At 41.8% G+C, this 23,234-nt stretch overlaps 1 protein-coding gene across 1 annotated transcript in view; it reads right to left on the bottom strand.

Moving 5' to 3' along the window:
- Positions 1–8,737: 8,737 nt before the first annotated feature.
- Positions 8,738–23,234, bottom strand: part of AR (androgen receptor) — a 192,728-nt gene continuing 178,231 nt past the window's right edge. The window contains exons 6-9 of the mRNA XM_072956528.1: positions 20,964–21,108; positions 17,082–17,212; positions 16,060–16,217; positions 8,738–15,340 (exon numbers count right to left, since the gene is read on the bottom strand). Coding sequence (XP_072812629.1) covers positions 15,185–15,340; positions 16,060–16,217; positions 17,082–17,212; positions 20,964–21,108 — 590 coding nt within the window. The 3' untranslated portion in view covers positions 8,738–15,184. The remainder of the gene's footprint in view (positions 15,341–16,059; positions 16,218–17,081; positions 17,213–20,963; positions 21,109–23,234) is intronic.

Raw genomic sequence — 23,234 nt, 5'->3', positions numbered from 1 at the left:
CACAAAAAAAGAAATTCTGCCCTTTATGACAACATGGATGGACCTTGGGGGCATTATGTTAAGTAAAATAAATCAGAGAAAGACAAATACATGTTATGTATATGTGAAAACTAAAAAAAAAAAACAAACATGAAACAAACAAACAAAAACAACCAACTCATAGAAAAAGACATCAGAGTTGTGGGTACCAGAGGCAGGGGCTAGGGCTTTGGGGAAATTGGATAGAGGTGTTCAAAAGGCACAAACTTCCAGTTATAAGATAAGTACGGGAGATGTAAGGTACAACATGATGACTGTAGTAACATTATGGTATGGTATATTTGGAAGTTGTTAAGAAAGTAGACCCTAAGAGTTTTCATCACAAAGAAAAACATTTTTTAATTTCTTTTTAGTATCTATATGAGATGATGGATGTTAACTAAATTTACTGTGATAATCTTTCCACAACTTATGAAAATCAAATTATTATGCTGTACACCTTAAATGTACACAGTGGTATATGTCAATCATATCTCAATAAAACTGGAAAAATAAAACAACTGGATGAAAAATAAAGTTAATGAATATCTTTATCTTCTTTCTCAGCAAATTAAGGACTTTTATAACTGTAATCACTCCCTATCAATACATAAGTAGTTTACCAAATCCTTAATTCTATCTTGTTATTTTCCCACAAGATTAGACATCACTATATATTTTTTGCATATAGTCAATCTATGTTTAGATTTATCCACATGTTTATGAATATTTTTGCTATTATCTCTTGCATCTCAGAACTCCCATCCAAGATCTTTCCCCAAATATCTGAAGTACACCATTTAGAATTTTCTTTACTGAGGGTCTGGCTTAAAAATATCTTTATTTTAACTTGAGAGATAATTGTGCTGGGTAGAGAATTCTTTCAGTACATTGAAGTTCATTTTCCATTGCTTTCTGTTACCATAATTATTATTGATAAGTTAATCTTAAATGTAACGGCTATTTCTTTGTAGATAATCAGTTTTGTTCCCATTTCCCCCTCCTCACTTACTGCTTTTGTAATATTCTTTCTCTTTAATGTTTTATAAAATCACTCTGATGTGTCTAGTGTGGATTTATTTGTTTAGCTTGAGATTTGTCAGGATTGTAGGTCTTAAAGATGAATGTCTTTCAACACTGTTGAAAAATGGAAAAATTCTCAGCTGTTGTGTCTTTGAATATTCTTTCCTACTTCATGACTATGTTCTGAAAGTCTAGTCAGGTATATATTAGATTTATCACACTACCTTCAGGTCTCCTAACCTCTCATGTTTTACATTTGATTGTAATTCTGTGCTACATTATGGATAATTTTTTGCATCCATCTTCCATTTCCCTAATTCTCTCTTCAGTTGAATATATTATATTCTTTAATATATCTGTCTTTATCATCTATCTAATTTTACTGTTTGACTTTTTAGTTCCAGAGATTCTATTTTATTCTTTTTCTAATATGTTTGATTTTCTTTATAGTCTCTTGTTCCTTGCTTATATTTCAAGCATTTTATACATGTCTTTAATCACTTTAAGCAAAGTTAATTTTGTATTCTAAGTGTGATGGTTTTATATTTTATAGTTTGTGGGTCTGATTTTGATGTTTGTTGTTTCTGCAGGCTATTACTCAGTAAGTCTTGTTTCTTTGTGTATTTTGTAAATTTTGACTGTGAGATGTTCATTTTCTTTGAATCTTTGTATATAGGAATTTTTGAGGCCTAGATAAAAGTTGTATTCTTCCATAGAGGATTTGCTTTTGCCAGTCACCTATGGGAACTGCTGATCTGGGAGCTTATCTTTTAGTTTTTCAGACTTCATAAGTATCTTGAATTAGGGCTACAAACTATATGAAGCCACCTATGGTTGTAAATTATCATGAGAGGCTTATTTGCACCACTCATCCCCAGTGCCAAGGTCAAATCCAGAGATTTCCTTGTTATCTACCTCCTTCTATGAGACAGATTTGATTTTTCATCCTTACATTAAGGGTATGGCCTTTTAGAGTACCAGCCTTATGCGGAAGTCTCCCAAGATTCCTCATCCTGGGTTAGTTTTAGTCTTTATCTTATTTTCGCTTACCTCTTACAAGTCATCAATGTAGAAACTCAGTCTCCCAGGGTCTGGTAAAACTCCCAAGGGCAAAATTTGGCTTTGACGCTTATCTCCAGAGATCCTGCTTTGACATCCTTTTTGGCTGTGTATTTTTTACTGTCATACTAATTCAGCAATGAATTTTAAATTATTATTTTTATTATTTCACCTTACATTTTTATAAGGTTTTTATTTGATTTTATTTTTGGGAGGGGGAGTAATTAGGTATGTATGTATGTATGTATGTATGTATTTATTTAATTTATTTTTAATGGAGGTACTGAGGATTGAACCCAGGACTTTGTGCATACTATGCATGCACTCTACCACTGAGCTATACCCTCCCCCATTTCATCTTACATTTTAATTGTTTTAATTGGGAGGATCATTCAGGGCATTTAGTAAAACATACTAAATATAGAAGTCTCTAGCCAACTTCAAAAATAAAAATACTTCCTATCACACATTTAACTGGGATATTAATAATTCCTGCTGGGCTTTCCTTATAGAGCTCATGTGAGTCTCCAATTAGAAAATTGATACCGAAGTGCTGTATGGTATAAAACACTATTTAAATGACAATTGGTTGCTATTATAACTAAGTGCAAACCAAAGTAGTGATTCAGGCTTAAGGGAAAGAAATACAAAATTTAAAGGAACGAGCTCATTTCCAGCTGAAGGAATTGGCAAAACATCCCAGAGTTGGCTTTTGAGCTGAGCCTGAATGGGTAAGAAGGATTTACCTAGGCAGAATTGGAGAGGGAAATTTCATATGAAGGGCACCACATGGATAAAAGCTAATAGAATGTATTGTCCTATTCCCAAAGGGAGGCCTTTTGTCTTGTCTGTTGTACACTAGTGTTCATCTAATGGGATTGTCTGTACTCTGGTTCCTGACCTAGGCCATTAATAAAGTCCATACCACCTCCACGTCAGAGACTCCTTAAGCAGCCACAGTTGCCCATGTTTATTCTGGATAGACGATATATCTAGCAGAGTCTTTGTCCCATGTAAAAATCATCCAGGTACAGAATTACCCAAGAAACATTAGCAGAAATATACTCTCACAAATAATGACAGGTATTTTAGGCAAGATGACATGCTGTAGGGTGGAAGCTGTTGTGGAACAACAAGCAATGCAATATTGGGTGTGTTGTCAAGGAGGCTGGTGACTGGACATTTGCAAGTGCAGGAAGAAACTATCATTAGTCTTTCCTATGACACCAATTCTAAAATGTAAGAATAAGATTATAGAACTGGGAGTGAGAAAAAGCTGGAAATTCCCAGGTTGACAAGATTTTGGTTTTAGCTAAACTTTCATAGAATCCAAGAAGGCATGTTAGAGCTAGAAGAAACTAGCCTAGCTTTTATCTCCCTTGCTCTACAGATGAGGAGACTATGTCCCAGAAAGGGGAAGGGGCTTGCTAAAATTCACCTGCTGGTTAGTGGCAAGAAGTTGGTACCCTGATTCTTGATCCAGTACTCCTCCCCCTGCATGGCTTTATAGCCAAATATGCTTATAGGGACTTTTTTTTGCACACCCAGTGAACTGCTGCACCTCAGGTACCTCTAATCAGAGATAAGAAGGGACAGCAAGACGCTTGGCAACACACTTGGGAGATGATAGGGCTGGAGAAGACAATTTTTCCTTCCAAAAGGACTCATCTGAAGTTTGGGGAGGATGTGACTGTTTTGCAGAAATCACAGACTCATGTACACCAGACATCAATGTCATTTCTGGGATAGGTAGTTGTGAAGAGAGTTCCATTGTGATATAGTCCCTTCTTTATTCCTATTTATAATATTGCCTGCTTTTGAGTTCCTTGGGCCTCTTTGCAAAGGCTGAGAAAATCAAACAGGCTTTCAGAAAAGAAAATATAGTACAGTGATCAAAATTGTAGGCTTTGACAAAAAGACAAACTTTCGTTTTGAGTACAGGCTTTATTACTTAGTAGTAAACTTGAGCCTGAGCCAGAAGTAATGTTGGGTAAGAGCCTCAGTTTCTTTATCTATATAATGGGAGCAACTGTGCTCACTCATAGGGTTGATGTAAGGATTATGTAAGATAATATAAAGAGTTTAGCTTTAGCACATCCTGGCACAAAGTAAGTGCTCAATACATTTATTATTATTATTATTATTATTATTATTATTATTATTATTATTATTATTCCCTTAAGTCAACTTCCATGTCATTCTCTATTACATTCTTATATAATATACATTAGAATACCTTCCAAATCCCAAAACTAACTAAGCCACAGCTTTGTTTCAAAATCATTAGTTATTCCAACTGGTGTTCTGTAATCTGTTGTAAAGTGTGGTAAGTAATTCGTTGGTAATATCTTAAACATTGAAGTTAATGCATAATTTTCTTGAAATTGTACTATAGGAGGTTAAAATTTTTCCTTTCAATACTGTCATTCTCACTTGTATTTGTATTTGCTTTCTTAAGTGATAGAGAAAGGGGCTAAGTGATAACTGTGTATCAGGAGTTGCATATAACCCTGTTGGATCCCTTGAGAGTATCCCACACAATATGGCCATTATCTTTCACATGTGGCAACTGAGAATGGCCTACAGAAAAAAATTCAGTTTCTTAGCAGGACACACAGGCTTTTCACAATGGGCCCTAGCCCAGATTCATCTCCAACTATTACTCCTCACTAGTTCCTATTTGGTTTGTCCCAAAGCAGAAGCCATATTCTTTCCTGCCTGCTCAGCTACCTTTCCCTCCTGTGGAATTTCATCTCGTTGTTCAAGGCCTGAGTTAGATATCATCATCTCTAGGAAGGTGGAATGTTGTATCTTCTTCTCCAGCATTTTTTCTGACTTCCGGTTTGGATGAATGAATGAGTCCCCACACCCATAGAGCACCAATTTGGCTGGCTTCCCACAGCCCACACTACCTCCTAAGATGATGCTACTCCTCTTCTCTGGGATGCCCTGTCTGCCATCTAGGAACCTCGTATCAGTAAGTGTCACCTCAGGAAGGCCATGGCAGTTATAGGTGGGTTGGTAGATACTGTCACTACAGAGAATCTTGAACACATTCCAAGAATTATACCAGGTCCAGGTTTTTGATAGATTGGTCTAATGTGAGGAGCTACAGGAAATCAGGAGAGTCAGGGCTTCTGGTTGGACTCAGGGCCATTAATTACTTAGGAGCCACCTTTGGGCCATTCACTTCACCATGCTGAGCCTCAGTTTCCCAATATGCAAAATAGACGATTCCTGACCTGCCTTGCCTCTTCAGGATGTAATGAGATTCAGATGAGATCATGTGTTCTGGGAACTGAAAAAAATGTCTATATCTCCCCTTTAACCTTGGAATAAATGCTCAACTCTTTAGTGTGAAACATGGGCCTCAATGGCTTTTGCTTGTGCCTCTTGCTCTACCCTCTTCTCTCATACCTATGCCCTTTGTCAAACATTTTCCTCAGGCTAAGCTTTTTGTCTTTTCCCTTCAGGGTTGCTATCTTTTGCCTGAAGACGAATGCCCTTTTCTCCACCTTCAGCTCAATCTTCACTGAACCTGGGTCACAGCCTGAGAAGTCTTCCTTGACCTTCACACTAGACCAGGCTAGACCAGACTTCTTCTGCACCCCAATAGAACCTTGCACTTCCCTCACCATAGCACCCATTACATTATGTTATAATTGTCTATGTCTTTGTCTATCTCTCCCACTAGATTAGTGGCTCCATGAGGATAAAGACTATGTCTATCTTGTTTTGACATGTGGTACATAGTGATTATACATTTGCCATTGAATAATAAATAGTTGTTGAATAAATGAAAGAACAAATGAATAATTGGATGATTGGATACTGCGCCCTGTGAAGAGTCCTTGTGATTTTTTGGGGTGGTGAGATTCTCCCACAAAGTTAGTCCAACCCTAAAATTATCTACTCTTAGCACTCTGTGTAAGCATCAAAAAACTGGTTTCCTTTGGGGACAAGTGTCACTGCCCAGGTGGCAAGTGATGTGCTTCTCATGGCATCTTCTTGCTCTGTTGGCCTATTTGCTGGTCTGAGATTTGAAGTGCCCCAATGGGGATTGGAGGCAATGCTTGCATAGAGTCGGGCTTAAGTCAGCTTTTTTTGATAAAGTCTCGCTGGTTGGCAGTCAGGCCAAGTTCAGCAAATGGTCTTCTCTTTGCTTGAAGCACCCTGGAAAAGAAGTTGAGGTAAGAAGGGAAGTAGTGACCTTAATAAATGGTGGCTGAAGAATCTGTGGATTTGAATCATGTGCATCTGCCTGTTAACTCAGAAAACTAGTATTTTATACTTCTGTGTGTCTTTTAAATGTTTCTCATTGCTTCTACAGTCCCTACTCCAGCTCCCTCAATAATTCTCTCCTTCGCTCATCTCCCCACAGTGGCATGCAGAAAACCTCTGGGAGTAGGTGGGAGGTGAAGTATGCATTGCAGTTGGAGTAGAGATCCTTGGGCTGTATACATGGGAACCACAGATGAGAAGTGGAGGCTCTCTCATAAAGGTTCTACATCAATATGCAAGGGGATGTAGGGAGTTTCAGATGCCCTGCCACCCTGGCATGCTGCCTGCAGGTCCATGAAATTTGGGATAGATGCTATCTAAGAGCCCTTCGATCCCTTTTAGGCAGGAATTATAAATCAGGGGCCAGCCCAATTTGTCTGAGGGATAGATGTGGGAGGCTTTGGGGTGGATGATAGGTTGAAGTCCCAGATTGGCCTGGCTTAAGATATTTAATAGACTGTAAACTCACTGGAAGCATGGACTGTGACTTAATTCCTACTTATTTCTGCTATTTATGAGATCATCTAAATGGTAAACAAATTATTTTACTTTTGAGTGGTATCTCTGTCCATCAAGGGGTTGACAGAATCTATTACACAAGACTCAATTGTTGCTTTGACCCCCCTGCCCTAGGTGTTTGGTAAATTTTTGTTGAGTACAAACACGGGTATTCTAGTTCCAAAACTAGAATGTGTTCTAGGGATAATAGAAGGCCTATTCCTTTCACCTTTATGTTATGATTTTAAGAAGTGTTGCTGTAGTTTGCAAGAACTATGGTGTCCAGATTGGAAGGGGCTCCCCATCTCATCTTCCTATTCCACATCTTCAGACACATTCATTTTACAGATGAGAAAGTTAAGGTCCAGAAAGGGGCAGAGGGTTGCCAAGTATCATACAGTGAATCAGCAGGCCAGAATCCTGGTTATACACTAACTGTATGGCCATGATCAAATCACATATAGGACTCCTGCCTCCAGGCTCCTTTTAATTCACTAGGTGTCTTTCCCCCTGCCTCTGTGCTTTGCTACTCCTTATAAAGCCTATGGTGGATGCTACGTACCTTGTCAGTTTAGATAGGGGCTTAGTGGTAAATTAAACCAAGTAGAGTGGCTGTTAGGTCACTGTCTGTAGATCCAAGAGAAGAGAATCTAAGCAATGGTGGTCAGAGGGTCTCTTCTGGAGGCAGGCTCTGACTTACACACACAACCCACATTTATATTCTCTCTCTCTCTTCTTAAACACACACAAACACACATCGTAAGACTCTCTTGTTTTTTTCCCTCCATCAAGCACTGTTCTCAGGAAAATTTTGTGAAATCCATCCATTCTGAGGTGGTCAATGACACATATGGCTCACTGTGGGATCTCTCTCAGGGGTTCTGGCATTTTAGCAGGGATCAAAGCCAGAGCAATAAGCCCAACAGCTGGGTCATATACATTCTTACTGAATCCTCAACCCAGTCCAGTAAAGAGGTACTGTGACAACCCTTACTACAGATGAAGGTACTGAGACAAAGAGAACTTTCCTATTATTCCTTAACATGTCACTTGTCATTGATGACCTGTATTTCAAGCCCAGAATTCAGTGTGGGATTGCATTAAGTATTCAAACTGTGAGGAGATGGGGTGGGGTGGGAGAGTGGGGGGTCTTTATTTGAACTTTTGTAAATCCTAAAGAAGTCTGGCTTGGATTTTACATAGGTGGTCAAGGATGATATGGCTCCTGAAAAGCAATGAGAATGTGAACATGCCCATTCCTTATCTGAAGCTTGCCAAGAACTGGGCATGAAGCCCCCACCTATTTTGTGCCCCCAAAAGGATGAGAATGAGGGTGAGCAGCTGGGTTTTGTGTAGCTTTCTCCTGGTTGACAAGCTCAGGGTTTTTGATGAGAAGTTGTAATGGGCCACCATTGTCCATCTGTGCTTTCTAGCCCATACCTTTTGATATTTTGGTGGTCCCAGGTCAACCTATGCTAAGGTCAACACAGGACAAATTTATAACCCTTGTGGAAAGATTTTTAAAAATATGTGAAAATCAAAGTAGCATTAAAAAGCCACTGGGCATGATACCAACTCTTGACTTCAATAAAGACAGCCAATAAAAAGAGCTAATTAAAAGAACTCTGATGACATTCATCTGAAATTTTAGATTGTTTTATGTTTTAACAAATTAACAATGGTGATAAGAGGACATTAGCAGCTTTTCTCTGGTCTCTTTGTTAACAATAACTTGAGCCTGCAGTCACAACAGGGGCTGTGGCCAAGTTTTAGCTGGCAGACCAGCAAAGCAGTATTTTACACAATGGATGACATTTCTGAAAGCAGAGACGGAGACAAACCCAGAGTCACACATGTATTCCAACAAACAAGTTTCTGCCATTTTTAATTGTATTTAGAGCAACAAAAGATTCCAAGATTACAAAAAGAGAATAGAACACTAGCGCTTGGGGCTGGTCCTGCTGCCCAGTGGAGGCCAAGTGCCTCTATGAGAACTGAAGCCCCATCGAAAGAAGTTTCAAGCAAAATTAAAGTTTCTTTAAAAAAAACTTTATGTGATGCTTTCTATTAACATTTTTTCCCTTAACATAAAAATTAATTCTTACATCCGGTGACATAGTCTGCTGCTTCCTACTGCCAAATTAATCTCAAGGACAGTGAGAGAATGTCATGTCTGAGGCACTCCCTAATAAATGTTCCAGTCTAGGGGAAAGCAGAAAGGTGTCACTGAATGGTGAAGGGACTATTTTTTTTTTTTAGTTTTGGTCATCCCAATGGTGGCTACTCTCAGCACCTGAGTGACTTATGAGATAGGGCAACCCTATAGGCACTTCACTGCAGGACAGTTAGCACCAAGGGCTAAGGTTGGGAGAGACTGCAGGCCTGGCCTGTCTGCTGTGCAGGGAACAGAGTCCCAAAATGTGAAGCATTAGCCCAGGAGGGCACCACCAAATAAGCAGCAGCATTTCAGAATTTTCTTTCCTTGGGGCATGTGTGTGTTCCAGTTTTTGGTGACTAATGGAATCTGTCGCTATATGACAGCCTTGTTGAATCGTGAATGTGGGAACTGTTTCAGGCCACAAGGGCCACTCAGATCATAGCTTCTCATTTAATTCCATAAAAAGCTAAGAGACAAGTGAGATAAGGAAAGGAACCAACACCCCTGCTATACTGAATTGGGATTGGAAACTAATCAATGCATATTACCTATGTTCTGGACAAATCTAATGGGGAGAAATCAAAGCTGAGTCAAGGGCTATTTTTCCCTGTAAGACTCTACCTGCTAAATGAAAATATTTACCACTTATTTTGGGGGTGGGAATATTCCAAATGGTTTGTTACCTCAGCTAAAGTGTATGAAGAGTGACTAATGTGGATTTTTCTGCCTTCACCTAGAGATGGTTAAGTGTTGGGAGGCTCTGAGCAACAGACCCCAGTGTCAATCTCTTAATTGAAGAAAAACACCCCTACCTGTGGGCAGAGATGGACCTGTACCTACAGATACTACTTCTAGTACATTGATAATTTTTAACAGAGAAAAACAAATTTTCATTGTCAAAATCTTTATAGAACATATCAAAAACCAGAATTAGAGCACATAGACACCCAGTAGCAAAAGCACCTCAATCGTAGGTGAATGAATTGTTTGAAATGGAGCACTTGCTCCAGGTTCCCAAGTGCAGGAAACTGCCCTTTTCTCACAAGGATGGTGAAGAACAAAGAATATCCTTCCTTCTTGCAACCGCTCAGGTCCCGTTAGAGGGCCACTGGCTGATCATTTAGGTGGACGTCTGGGCCTTCCCTACCCAAATCCCAGTTGGTTCCAATGAGACTCCACCACCCTTTACACATTCATCTGTCTTGGGCTAGTAAAGTGCAATACATCATGTACCCTACCCTTTTCCCTCCTCTGCTCCTTGGCAAGGCCTGTGGGTCAGACCCCAATAGGAGCAGAGATATCTCAGTTGTTCGATCATCCCAGGTGTCTTTTACACTCTGAGAGAGCTTCCAAAATGTAGCTGTAGCCTCTCTCACAAGTACATGGTATCAATTATGACCTGGAACCAAATATAAAGGTGCAGAGAAAGGTAAAGCTATCAGAACACATTATATCTATATATATATAATTCAATTTTGAAACATGGATACAAATACTCATTTACAATATATTTCAACCTTCTGCCTTAAACCGCAGAGAACTTTATTTTGTGCCATTCAGAGTGGGCAGAAATGAGGATTTCTGCCTGCTGTCCCTCTAGTGCAAAATCTATTCCTTTAAATGCTCCCCTTATCAGCAAGGGGCTTCACATCTTCAGATAAGCTAACATTGGCACTAGCAAACACAGTGACCAAGACAGCTCCATTTCCAACCATGCAATGATGGAGCTTTAAGAATTTGCTCAGCAACTACTAGAGAAAAGGAAAGTTAGCTCTGTTTATAAAAATCACTTAGTGAAGGACCCATAATCCCATTTTTTTCAAAGTTATCTTCCACCTTTCTAAACGTGTATATTGTATGTGAGGGAACCCACAAAACTCTTATAAATCAGTCACCAGCAAAGTCCTTTAGTCTGTCTTTGGACAGCTTACCAAAGAGGCACTAATGCTTGCTCCCTCCATGCCCTAAAAATTTTGGTATCTTAGCAGATACAGTGCAATCTTTGGTTACATAATGTGATGCTTTCATTTCTGTCTTTTTTTTAACTGCTTTCAAAGATTTTTGAAAGAGATTAGTGGTGAGAACAGACCTGCCTATAAAATGCAATAGGGGTAGAAACTTCCCTTTACAAGAAATTGCACATGATAAATTACTTATTTTGACTTTATATTTAGGATTTGATCCTGTGTTTTAGCATTCCTGGTTCCTGTGACCCCCCTACAGGTGGTTGAGCATGAAGGCCACTCCCTTGGCCCAGTGCTCTCTCACCTGAGCAACTGGCATAGGATAATTAGTAGTCAACTTCTTGTTTTCCCAGGGCCATGCAGGGAACCATGCATGGATAGTTACTGGGCTGTCTGAAGAGAGTCTTATGAAGTGTAACCCTCGCACAAGGCTGGAAACGGGTAGAGGGAGTGGCTTTGGCCTTTGGGCCATGCCAAATATCAAGGGAGAAAAGAGGGCAAGGCCATGTCTGTGCTGTGCCTAACGAAGCAAACAGTTAGAAGCTACTTGATGCTTAAAGTTAGGTCATTTGTGTAGTGTTAGTATCATGTGGATGGTGGACCTATTTTCTCATATAGTACAAATACTTCTTGCTATATATGCATATATGCATTTAGAAGTAGAATATGGACAGAGAAGGACTCTAGCATCAGCACATTATTTCTCAGACTGGACAATCACCTCAGCAACTACCCAAAGAACAGAGTGAAGCTCTTTTTTCTTTTTTTTTTTTAGTGCCAGTGAACATATATAAAAATACATGTAGTACTGATTTTCTTTTTCAAAGATATATGACAGAATCCTTCAAAAAATTCCTTTCTCATTAAAAAAATAATGAACTCTCCAAGAACAAAGATACTGTCTGTGGCATAGAAAAGCTATGGAACAAAGAACCCAACCCCCATTTCAACTCAGAGGCCAGGCCTGGGCAAGCTGCCCAATGAACAAGAGCTGAAACTGCCACACGACTCTTCTTTGACCAGAGTTTGTGAACCTGGCAGCTGTCTGCTGCCCAGTAAAGACAGGATTTTCTCCCTGGTGCTCCTTCTTTTTCAGTTCCTCACTCTCCATCCCCATTGAACACTGCAAACTCTTTGGAAGTAGTCCCCATGACTTGCCTGGTGAGTGATTCTCATCTTCAAGCTCACCAGGTGAGTGAGTGTGGGCAGCTGATCCTTCACGGGTGAACACAGTGTACCAACCACATCAACTCTGTTTGTAGAGCAGAGTGCATGCAGAATGAGACTTCTGTCAATTACACTGGCTGGAACATCAATGGCCAAAAAAAAAAATTCCCCTTTCATCTGTGGGAGACAAAGCCAAGCTAAAATCTCCTTTGCTTATAGAATAACAGTGCAAAAACAGTAGGCTTAAGTGCTTGCTTAAGCCATTTTTCCCTCGTCTTGCCATTTAGAGATTCGGAATAATCCAGTTGTTGCTGCTTTTAATTACACTGCTGTTTCACTGATTTTTGGCTTTCAGAAATGAGAAACATATATTCATAAAGACAAGAGTCAAAATTGGTAAATCCATAAAGGTGAAAAATCTGATAGCCAGAGAAATGGAAAGGAGATCATCTAGTATTTACAAAGAGAAGTATTAGAATGATATAATCGAATCCAGGTACCACAACAGAGGAAAATCATTTCAAAACAGATGTAAAAATGTAATCTAGTTTAAATGAAAAGACTGGTGGTTTTTGTTGTTGTTGTTGTTGTTTTGTTGGTTTTGTTTGTTCGTTTGTTTAAAACAGCTAAAAGTGATCCTGTGAGCTTACATAAGCCAAATGGTGTCATAATAAAGAAAACCAGGATTTGTCTATCCTACCCCAGAAAGATAACCTGTCAGTTTTAGTTTTGTACAGCAGTCTTGGATTGGTATCTCATCCATCTTAGGTTCCCCTCTCCCTTGTTATTTAAAGAAGCTGTTTTGCAAGTTCATTTGGCGATTAATATCAATAGAAATCAGGGGAGGAAACCCATGTAGATCATATCATGTCACTCAAAAACTGTCTTCTCAACAAGTAGAGTGAATCAACTGAAATGGGCAGCTTGGTGACTGGCTCCTAATTTCTTGAGTTTAGCAGATGAATTTAAGAGCTAAGTGAGAAGGCAGTGGCCAAGATGAGAAAGTAGGTGGACATTCCCCTATACTCATGATTAGGGGACAAAATCAACAGAACAGAAGTGTGCCAAAGGACTATATGAAACTAGTGTCCCAGGAACACACCCAGAGTCCACGAGTGGCAGCTCATTGGAGCCACACCAACCAGACCTTTCCAAAGGAGGCCATGGTTCTGTAGTCTCAATGTTTCAACTTCCTCTGATTGAGAGGCAGCTATAAAAGTGGGGAGTCTGAGTGAATATGGCCAATGTCAGAGCCTAGAATCAGCAGCAGAGTAGGATGGTGAGTAAACTCACCAGATGGTGTCCATCTGGCTTTAAACTTTGCTACTGAAGACTTTTGATTTAGTAGTCAGTCTCCTTTTGGTTACTTCTCTCTTCTTCCCATGACGTCTGCAGGTGGATATGCTGCCTGGCAAGGAGAGCAATTACAGTGTTTCTGGTTTTAGTGCCTTTAGTCTTCCCATCTGGATAATTGAGTTTTCTCTTCAACCCTGTTCTGGGTAGCCCCTTTAGCTGCTCTGAAGGAGGAAGTGGACGTTTCTCTACTTGGTGGGAAGGTGTCATCTCGGGGGGACAAAGGGCAAGACGCCCAGCTTGTCCAATCCTATAGACGCCTCCTTTCCAGTTTGTCTAAGGGCTCCAGAGATCTGATAGTTGATGAGAAACATTTGGTAAGAAGTCTTTGAGCCCACCGGCATCTAGAGAAAGATATCAAGACTGCTGGCTTGCAGCTAGCCTTCTTGGTGGTGGGGGTTCTTAGCAGAGAGTCTGGGAACATGCCCAAAGAAGTGGACAAGCTTCACCACCTCGGCTATAATGCAGTCTGGTGAAGTTCAGGCCCATGAGACACTGAAGGGAGGGTGGATGGTGCTTGCAGCTACGTGGAGTCAGGTGGAAACCTTTCAAGTCTTTTAAAGGTAGTGGCAAAGAGGGATCAAATCTTCAGTGTCCTAGGCAGAGAACAGTCAAGCCACTACTTCCTTTTCCTCTGACTCCAGCCCAAGCTTCTCCCTGGGCCACAAATGGGAAAGCCAACCTGGAGTGAAATGGGGCCTTCCAAAAGGTCAGATCTCTCCTCTCTTTCTCGCTGATCTGATTCTTCAGTGGAAGTGGCCAAGTTTTGGCTAAAGAGAACATTAATTTCAAAGTTCTTAGAAAAGCTATTGAAAGTCAATTTGAGGGTGGAGGCAGAGGATGAGAGAGAAAAGGAGTTGGGGGGGGGCATTCACGTACAGACAAGTTTTCAAACAAGAAGCACATTTTTCAGTACCATGAATTACACTGCGGTTGAGCAGTCTCGCCCTCAGGGGCCAAGGCTGTGGGCAGGTACTGGTGATCCATCTGTCCTTTCTGTCCTCTCTTAAATCTGCCCCCCCACCTCGGCTGTAGGGTCACCCTGCCCTTTAAAGGCAATAGCCATTGGCAGAAAATAAAGTCTCCCAGGGAGAGAGAGTTTTGGGAAAAAGAGCAGTGACTCCCCACAGGCTTGCAATTTTCACCTTATTCTAGTTACTGTTGGCCTCTTTGGGGATTTCTGTTTGTTTTCATATTTTTTAAGAGGGAAAAGTCCAAGCAAGTTGGGTTTGTGTTTGTTTGTTTGTTGTGTTTTCCCAGATGCTCTTAGCTCTCTAAACTTCACGTGGCATGAGGTGAGTAAATGTTTGTGTGGCTGGCACACAGCGCGGTGCTATAAACAAGCACAACTTGACACCGCGCCACAGGAGGATCGTCACAGATTTAAAGAAGTACAACAGCATTCAAAACACAGATAAGAGCCACGGCAGGGAGCAAAGTCTGAAAGTGCCATGGAAGAGTCAGATATAGAGGGAAAGAAAAGAAAGGAGGAAAGAGAAAAAAAGCCCAGCAAAGAGGACTTAGGAACATCTTCATGACAGACTGTACATCAATAGAGGAAATTCCCCAAGGCACTGCAGAGAAGTAGTGCAGAGTTAAAACAGGCAGAAGATATCTGAAAAAAGAAGTGGGATGGGGTGACAAAATGAAGGCTTCCAAAGCTTCACTGTGTGTGAAAATAGATGGGCTTGACTTTCCCGGAAAGGATCTTGGGCACTTGCACAGAGATGATCTCTGCCATCATTTCTGGAAAGTCCACGCTCACCATGTGGGACTTGATTAGCAGGTCAAAAGTGAACTGATGTAGCTCTCGTGCAATCTGCAGGGGGACAACAAGATAGGGAGAAAATGGGGTTGACAAGGAGTTGGCCTCTTGTCAGGCTCTCACCCACAACCTTTGATTTCTTCCTCCTTCCTTCCATGTCCTTGATCCTCCCTGTGTGTGTGTGCACATACATATGCACTAAATGGTCTCCAGGGAGTCACTGAGGGCTCCCAAGAGATCTCTTACACCACTGTGAGCTCTCTGACTCAGGATTGGATGTTCCTCTTCCTCAGCACAGACACACAGACATGTAGACATGCAGAGTCTCTCTCTTTCTCTCTGTCTCTCTGTCTGTCTCTGTCTCTGTCTCTGTCTCTGTCTCTCTCTCTCTCTCTCTCTCTCTCTCTCTCTCTCTCACACACACACACACACACACACACACAGATACCCACACATCCACGTATGACTCAAGGAAGAGGGGGAAAACTTCCAGGTCTGTTTTGTCTACCTAGAGAACTTATCTACTCTAAGCCCCTTCCCTGAGTCCCAACTGCTCGGTTCTCAACTCCTCCACCTCTTTCACAACATCCAGCTGGGACGCTGTGACCTGTGTTCCTTTCTTCTTCATTGCTTTTTCTTCCTGGACCACACTCAAAGCCAGAGGGAAATGGAAGCACCTCCCAACAGGTGGTGCCAGACCCTAGAAGAGCATATTATCACTTGGCTCTATCAGGCTGCTCTCCCTGACAAAGAACCCTCCATCATTTGCTTACAGGCTGCACAGAGTCCAGGAGCTTGGTGAGCTGGTAGAAGCGCCTTGAGCAGGATGTGGGATTTTTTCTCTTGCATGCAATGATACGATCAAGTTCCTTGATGTAGTTCATTCGAAGTTCATCAAAGAATTTTTGATTTTTCAGCCCATCCACTGGAACTGATGTGGGATGAAGACAGAATGGGGAGGGGAAGCATGCCCACGAAGGAGCATTAGACAAAGCACCAAGTTTTCTGACCACAAATTTGACCCCCACCCCCACAGGGAGGGAGCCATCTACTTGGCTTCCTGTCACTTGACATCTATATGCCTGGGGCTTCAGGAACTCTGACAGGAAGGTCTTAGGAAAAAGAATAGCCAGACCTAGTCTGTAGGGCATCAAGTAAACAAAATTTACTGAGCCTTTCTTTTTTCTAGTTTCCTAATCTACACATTTCATAGGACCTACAGTTTTATGCTGTCCACAGTCCAGCTATAATTTAGACAATTAAAACACCTGGCTTTGAATATTAAATTTTGCCTCCTTTCTCCCTCACAGAGGCTAAGGCAGCACTCTGCTTAGAAGAGACATTAAAGAAATATTCCTTGGCCACCAAATAAGCCCTCTCTGAGTTGCTTACATAGACCATCTTCTGTTGGCAGAAGAGGAAATTCCTTCTGGGAGGCAATCCCTTCTGCTCTACAAGAAATATAAGTTAGTCCTTGCCTGATTCTACGGTAGAAGCTGTGTACAAATTCAGAGACCTGTTACAACCAGCCGAAAAGGCCCTAACCTAGAGAGAGAGAATCGGGGTAAGTGGGGATCTAATGGATGTTGAATTCTAACAAATTAATTGGTCTCTAGCCATTAAATTCATCCTTGTTAGGGAAAAGAATGCTAAGGGAGAGTGGAGGAGGGAGGATGAAAGAAGAAGGGAAATGTTCAGGAGCTGGCTTCTTCCTGATAATTCTTTAATGAAAAAAGCAGCTCCCCTCTGATCCCCTATGCCCCCAGGGGCATTCCTTGCCCTTTCAGGCACTTACTAATGCTGAAGAGAAGCAGTGCCTTCATGCACAGAAATTCCTGGGGGGTGATCTGGAGCCATCCAAATTCTTGAGAGAGGTGCCTCATTCGGACACACTGGCTGTACATCCGGGACTTGTGCATGCGGTACCTGGGAAGGAGACAACACAAAGAAAAGAGAGTAGTAAGGGAAGGCTTAAAAGAAGCCTAGAGAGAATGTCTCTGGTTGTCTTATCCTCTCTAGGTTCTCCAAAAAGAGTTGTTTCTCCAAGAAGAGCTGTTTCTCTTTCTGGTGCTTCAGTGACACAGAACAAGCTTGTTCTTTTTTTATATCCAAAATCCTGACATCCTGATGACTACTCATCTTCCCTGGCTAGGATATGGGTTAGCACATGGAATTTCCAGGTCCCTGTGCCCCTCCTGCTTCCTGAGTCAGGGACAGGAAAGCCTAATGAATTTAATACAATAGGCCAGGCACATGGTCTCCCTGACTACAGTTCTAATATCCCAGCTATGGCTAAAGCCAGAACCTGCCTCCCAGACATTCCATCTTGGAGGATTTCTAGGAGACAGGCCTTAGAAATCAACTCTTAACTTAAGGACACCAGGATTCTCAAATGACCACACTTCCCATACTAGAAATTTAATCATTTCTTTAAGAACTCCCAGGGAAGGCAATTCCCTATTGTATCTTTAAAGGCGTTTCAATGCTTATCAAATCAGTCAGAAAGTGTTTCTGAACGCCCAATCTAAATGTCCCCTGCTGAAAGGGAACCTACTCCCTCATATACTGGCTTCTCCTTACCACAGTTTGGGAGTTATAAACATGTGTGAGCTGCTTTTACTATGGTAACTTGTGAACAGATCATCACATTATCACCTATAAATTATATAGGGAAGTGGCCAAGGCTCGGACAGCTTCTTGGTGGAGAGCAACCTCTCTGTTCCATGACTGGCCATGACAAGCCTCTAAGACAAGATACATCATCCTTCTGCTAGTAGACCTTCTTGGTTTTCAGCATTTCAGGAACTCTGTGTGTGTGTGTGGAGGCGGGGGAGAGAGAGAGAGAGAGAAACTGATTTTATAGCTTGTGAAGAAAGGAAAGGGAATTTGACACCCACTTAAGTGGTAAGGAAAAAGACCCCACAGATTGGGTCCAAAGCCTACGGTTTGACATTTTGGTCCCCAAACTAATAGCCTTGTTCACAGGCTGAGCAGGCCTGGTACTGGCTAAGTGGAAGCTCAGCATCCTATCTCAGAGCGATCTTGGCTGGCCTGGAAAGAGGGAAGGGAAGGGGGCAGATGGTGTAGAAGTATTCAATACAGGCTGGAGCCCAATTAGAAAAAGGAAGTGTCAAGATAGTATCACAAGTCAATTGACCAGAACAGTGCTGCTCTTTTACCCTAGAGCAGTTCTAAATAAGATCTGCTGAGTCTTGGGGACTGGCCTTGCTCTGATCTCTACCGTGCTTGTAAGACTCTGTTAATGACAACACTGCAGTGTTTTTACCATTGAAATCAGAATCCTCACATGGAGGATTGCTGTAACACTCCTACAGACCCCAGGGATGGAGAAGGTGGGGAGAGGAGAGGAGAACAATAAGGGAAAGAATTCGCAGGGTAAGAGAAAAAGATCCGAAGAGAAAGGGCAAATAGAGTAGGGACATAGCTAAAGGAAAGAAAAGGAGAAGAGAGTGGAAGGTAGAAAATGAGTGGGAATGGAATTCAGGAGGAGAGCAGAGGTAGTTAGGAATAAAAGAGAGTGGATAAGGGGAGGGGGATGAACATTGGAAAAATTGAGCATGGTGCTTGACACATAGTAATTGCTCAAAAAATGACATGTTGGATGGTGCCATTATGATACTCTTCACCATTCTCCACTTGAGGAGAATAAGGTTCAGAGAAGTTCAGGAATTTACCCAAGGTTACACAGCTAAGATTCAAGCCCATTACCTTCACAAACTGTTCTCCCCAAAGAGGGAAAGAGGAAAGAAGAAAGCATGGTTAATGACAAGGTTTGGTGTCAGAGAGATCAGCAAATGAGTTGGCCCAGAGTCCCTGTCTCTCTCTTTGGGCCTCAGTTTCCCCACTGGTACCTTGAGGAGGCTAGCAGCAATTAGTGGCTTTCAACTGAGAGGTACTGCTCCCTTAGTGGATGCTAGAGATGTGTGGAGGCAGTTTGGACTGTCACAGTGACTGGGATTCTATTTGGTATTTAGTGGGAAGGTGCAAGGTTTGCTAAACATATTCTAGTATGTGGGCACGTCCTACTCATTGAAAAACTATTCTTCTGAAAATGTCAACATTATCCCTATTGAGAAACATAGGTTTAGGTGATTTTAGGGACTCTAAGAGCTCTAACACAGTGGATTCCTACAAGAGGAAGGAAGAGGGGGCCTATTGATTCAGGTGCCCTATAGGACTTGATGTAGGATCCTGACCCTGTGGGGAATCCTGTGGTACTTTTGAATAAGGTACATGGGAGTGGACCAGAAAGCTGAGGTGAGGTGCCACATACTTACACAGAGGTGGAAAAGAAAATGAAGATTTAGAAAACAGCCACTTGTCACCTTGCAAAGGTTCAACAGTCTTAGGGCTCTAGAGGGGTAAGGTTGTGCAGGGGCCTGGGAGCTGATTCAATCACTGAGTGCAGCAAGAGGGTGGGGTGAGAGATGAACAGGAAGGGGGCTTTTTAAGGCCTGCCCCAGAAGATGGCATCATAGGTAACTCTTTCGAGATCTGGAAACCACAAAGCAGGTCTAGCCAAAAGCTCAATGGTTATTCTTAGCTGCTGGCTACCAGGGCTGGCTGAATTGTAAGAGGGCAGCTGGGGACGCTTATTATCCCCCATATGGCACTGCTGTACTGGAAGGAACCACTGGCCTGTAGATTTTATTTTAAGGCTCTTCTGGGTTAGAGGACTGGAGGGGAGGGAAGGTCAATTCCTTCCCTGACCAAAGGGATTCTCTGTGGTGATACTAGCTCAAGGTTCTTGGGTGGATTTTTCTGGCCAGTTTTATTCACCATGCCACAAGGGACATCAAACAGCAGACATAGAAAAGATTATCACTGCTAGGAAAAGAGTATTTGAAAGATACTTTTTTTTATTCCTTGCCCATTATGGGCCTGACATTTGACATCCATCAGCTTCCATTTTAGTCATCATAACAAACCATTTAAGAAGGTCTTATTTTATTAACAGATGAGGAAACTGAGGGTCAAGGAAGTTAAGGGTCTTGCCCAAAGACACCAATGTAGGAAATAACAAAACAGAGGTTTTAGTTGAGAAAAGTATAATTTCAAAATCTGAACTGTTGGCCAAATTTGTGAAGGATAAATAGAGCTGGTGGCAGGGTGAGCATTATTTTAATCTGTTTTTAAGAGAAGAGAAGTGACTGGGCCAAGGTCACATGGCCAGAGAATGGTGGAGCTGCTCCTCCTCATCACTTACCACCATGAGGCAGTATAAGAGCTGAGAGTACATAGACAGACTTTGGATTCCATTGCCAACATGCATTAGCTGTGTGATGTTGGGTGAGTCACTTTATTTTGTTGAGGCTAATTTTCCACATCCATTTAAAAAATTAGAAAGGGGAAATCAAGATATCATGAGGGCTCAATACGAAAGGATTAGAAAATGTCTATGTAGTCCTGGCACAAACACCTTGCATCTTGAGTGGAAAAGTCATGGCGACACCACCAACCCCCCCTTCCCTTCCACCAACTGGACTTTCAGCGAGGCAAAGATATCTCAGATTGAGCAGGTTGGCTGGGCCTCTACTGCCTCACCTAAAGGTCAAATGGGCTAACTCTCACTGTTACTCCCATTACCATCATCACCACCAACCAGATCTGGCAAGTATACTGTGCCTATGTGAGGTTTGGGCTCATGAACACTTACTCATTGAAAACCAGGTCAGGGGCGAAGTAGAGCATCCTGGAGTTGACATTGGTGAAGGACCTCCAGCCCATGGCAAACACCATAAGCCCCATCCAGGAGTACTGAATGACTGCCATCTGATCATCCACGTGCAAGTTGCGGAAGCCTGGAGGTAAGGCAGAGGGAATGGTCAGACTAGGCACTGATGTGCTAAGTGAAGTCTGGGACTCTGCTGAACTGAGAATCTCTGGCACTCAGGCTGCCACTGAGGAGCCCCAGGGACCATCAATGCTCGGGAGTTGGGGAGAGCAAACTATATGGCGGAGATAATATTCCTTGTTTTCCCTACTTCACTGAGCTGCTCAAAGGAGATGGTGATGGAGGCAAAAAGTGCACTGACAGTTGGAAGAGAATAATAATCTAACACTTAACTGACTATTTACAATGAATGAGCTCTAAGTACTTTACTTATAGTAACTCATTTAATCCCCACAACAATCCAATAAAGTGGGTACTATTATCATTCCCATTCTGTGAGTCAGTAAAAGTGAGCCACAAAAAAGTTAAGTAACTTGTCCAATATGATATGGCAGACCAAGTTCCCAGCCAGGCAGTCTGATTCCAAAGCCTGTGTTCTTGATCTTCAGACAGGCTCACTGCCTTTCTGAAGATGCAATGTGATGATCATTTCTCCTACATGAACAGCACGTTTCATTCTACAAAGCCCTATTCTAGCTATAATCTGGTTTGTCCCTTCTAACAACCGTGGGAAGGGGATATTATTACATATCAGCATATGATGGAATGTCTTTGACAGTCATGCCTTATCCACACCACCTTCAGACTCCCTCTCTCTTCTTTGACTCTCTTCCTGCTTCCTACTTCCCCTCCATTATTTTATATTCAACAAGTGCCTGGCTCTGCTTGTTTCCTACTTGACTGCCATTCATGCCCTACTGCCATCATTATACACAAACAGGCCCTTTATGACCTGCCTTCTTAGACTCAGTTCTTGCCATTTGTCTTCTTGTAATTTAGGTTCTAGCTATTCTGAAAAACCCACAGTTTGCTGAATACACTCTGCTTTTTCATGCCTCTATATCTCTGCTATCTGTGCACAGGTAGTTGTCTTTGCCTAGAATGCATTCCTCCCTCCCCAAGTTTTCCATATGATAAATACCTACTACTCATCTTTCAAGTCTTCACTGAAAGGCTACCTTCTTCGTGAAGCCTTTTCTCACTCACTCAAGCAGAAGACCTAATGATTCTTCTTTTACTTTCTTACTGAATCTTATGTAGGCCCATCCAATTACAGCACTCATTACACTGTACTGGAGTTTATCAATGTATCCATCTGTCTCCCCAACAAGACTTAGAGCTTTTTGAAGACAGGGATCATTCCCTTCTTATTCTTCTTTTCCTCCCTAGTATATAGCACAGTTCAGATGTTTAAATAAGCATTTGAGAAATATTAATTAAATGGACTAAAGACCCTCATTTTTTCATTTTATAAAAATGGGAATTACAGATGATTTCCACTTTATCTCCCTTAAGCTCAGAGGACAGAGACTCCTGGATGCTACCTCCACAATACCACATAGGTAGAACAGATGTGGGTATGCTTTCCTGGAGGTTTCCAAATAGTTGGATGCTTAAAGCATCACCTTAGAGCTCATCCCCCACCAGTAACCCATTTCTATTCTCCCTAACAGATCCAGAATTATCTGAAATTTTGTCTGGCTATACTTCAGTAGGAATGCTTACATGAATTTAGATAATGCTTCTAACTTTTCTGATGATAACATAATTTAACCCTCACAATTACCCTAGAGGGTGGGCAATGTGGCACTTATTTTGCCAACAGGGAATCTGAGGGCAAGAGAAGTTAAATGACTTCCCTAAGGTCATATAGCTTATGTGTGGCCAAAATGGGACTAGAACCCAGGTGCTCTAATTCCCTTCTTCAGTGCTTTGCCCATGCTACTGCTGAAGGACACAGCTCAAGAACTACCAAGGTCACAAGCTTTTCACATCCATAAGCTCAGGTCTGAAGTCTACACTATCTATACACACTGTTCTGCCACCCACCCACATCCTATTTCCCTTTTTTCCCCCTTTAGGTTCCAAGGCTATCAGATATCAGGGATTCTAGAGTCCCTCACACCAACACCCTTGACTGCAATCTTAGCTCTGAGGCCTGTGTCTCCCATCTTCATAGTGATATGCTAATAGACTAGCTGGAGCCTCAGACCCCAGAGTATTTCCTGCCTGAAGCTCTTCTGTAGCACAGAA

Source organism: Vicugna pacos, chromosome X, assembly GCF_048564905.1.
Source record: "Vicugna pacos chromosome X, VicPac4, whole genome shotgun sequence".
NCBI classification, from domain to species: Eukaryota; Metazoa; Chordata; class Mammalia; order Artiodactyla; family Camelidae; genus Vicugna; species Vicugna pacos.
The sequence above is the reverse complement of the archived record's forward strand: the minus strand, read 5'-3'. Positions and strand labels throughout refer to the sequence as shown.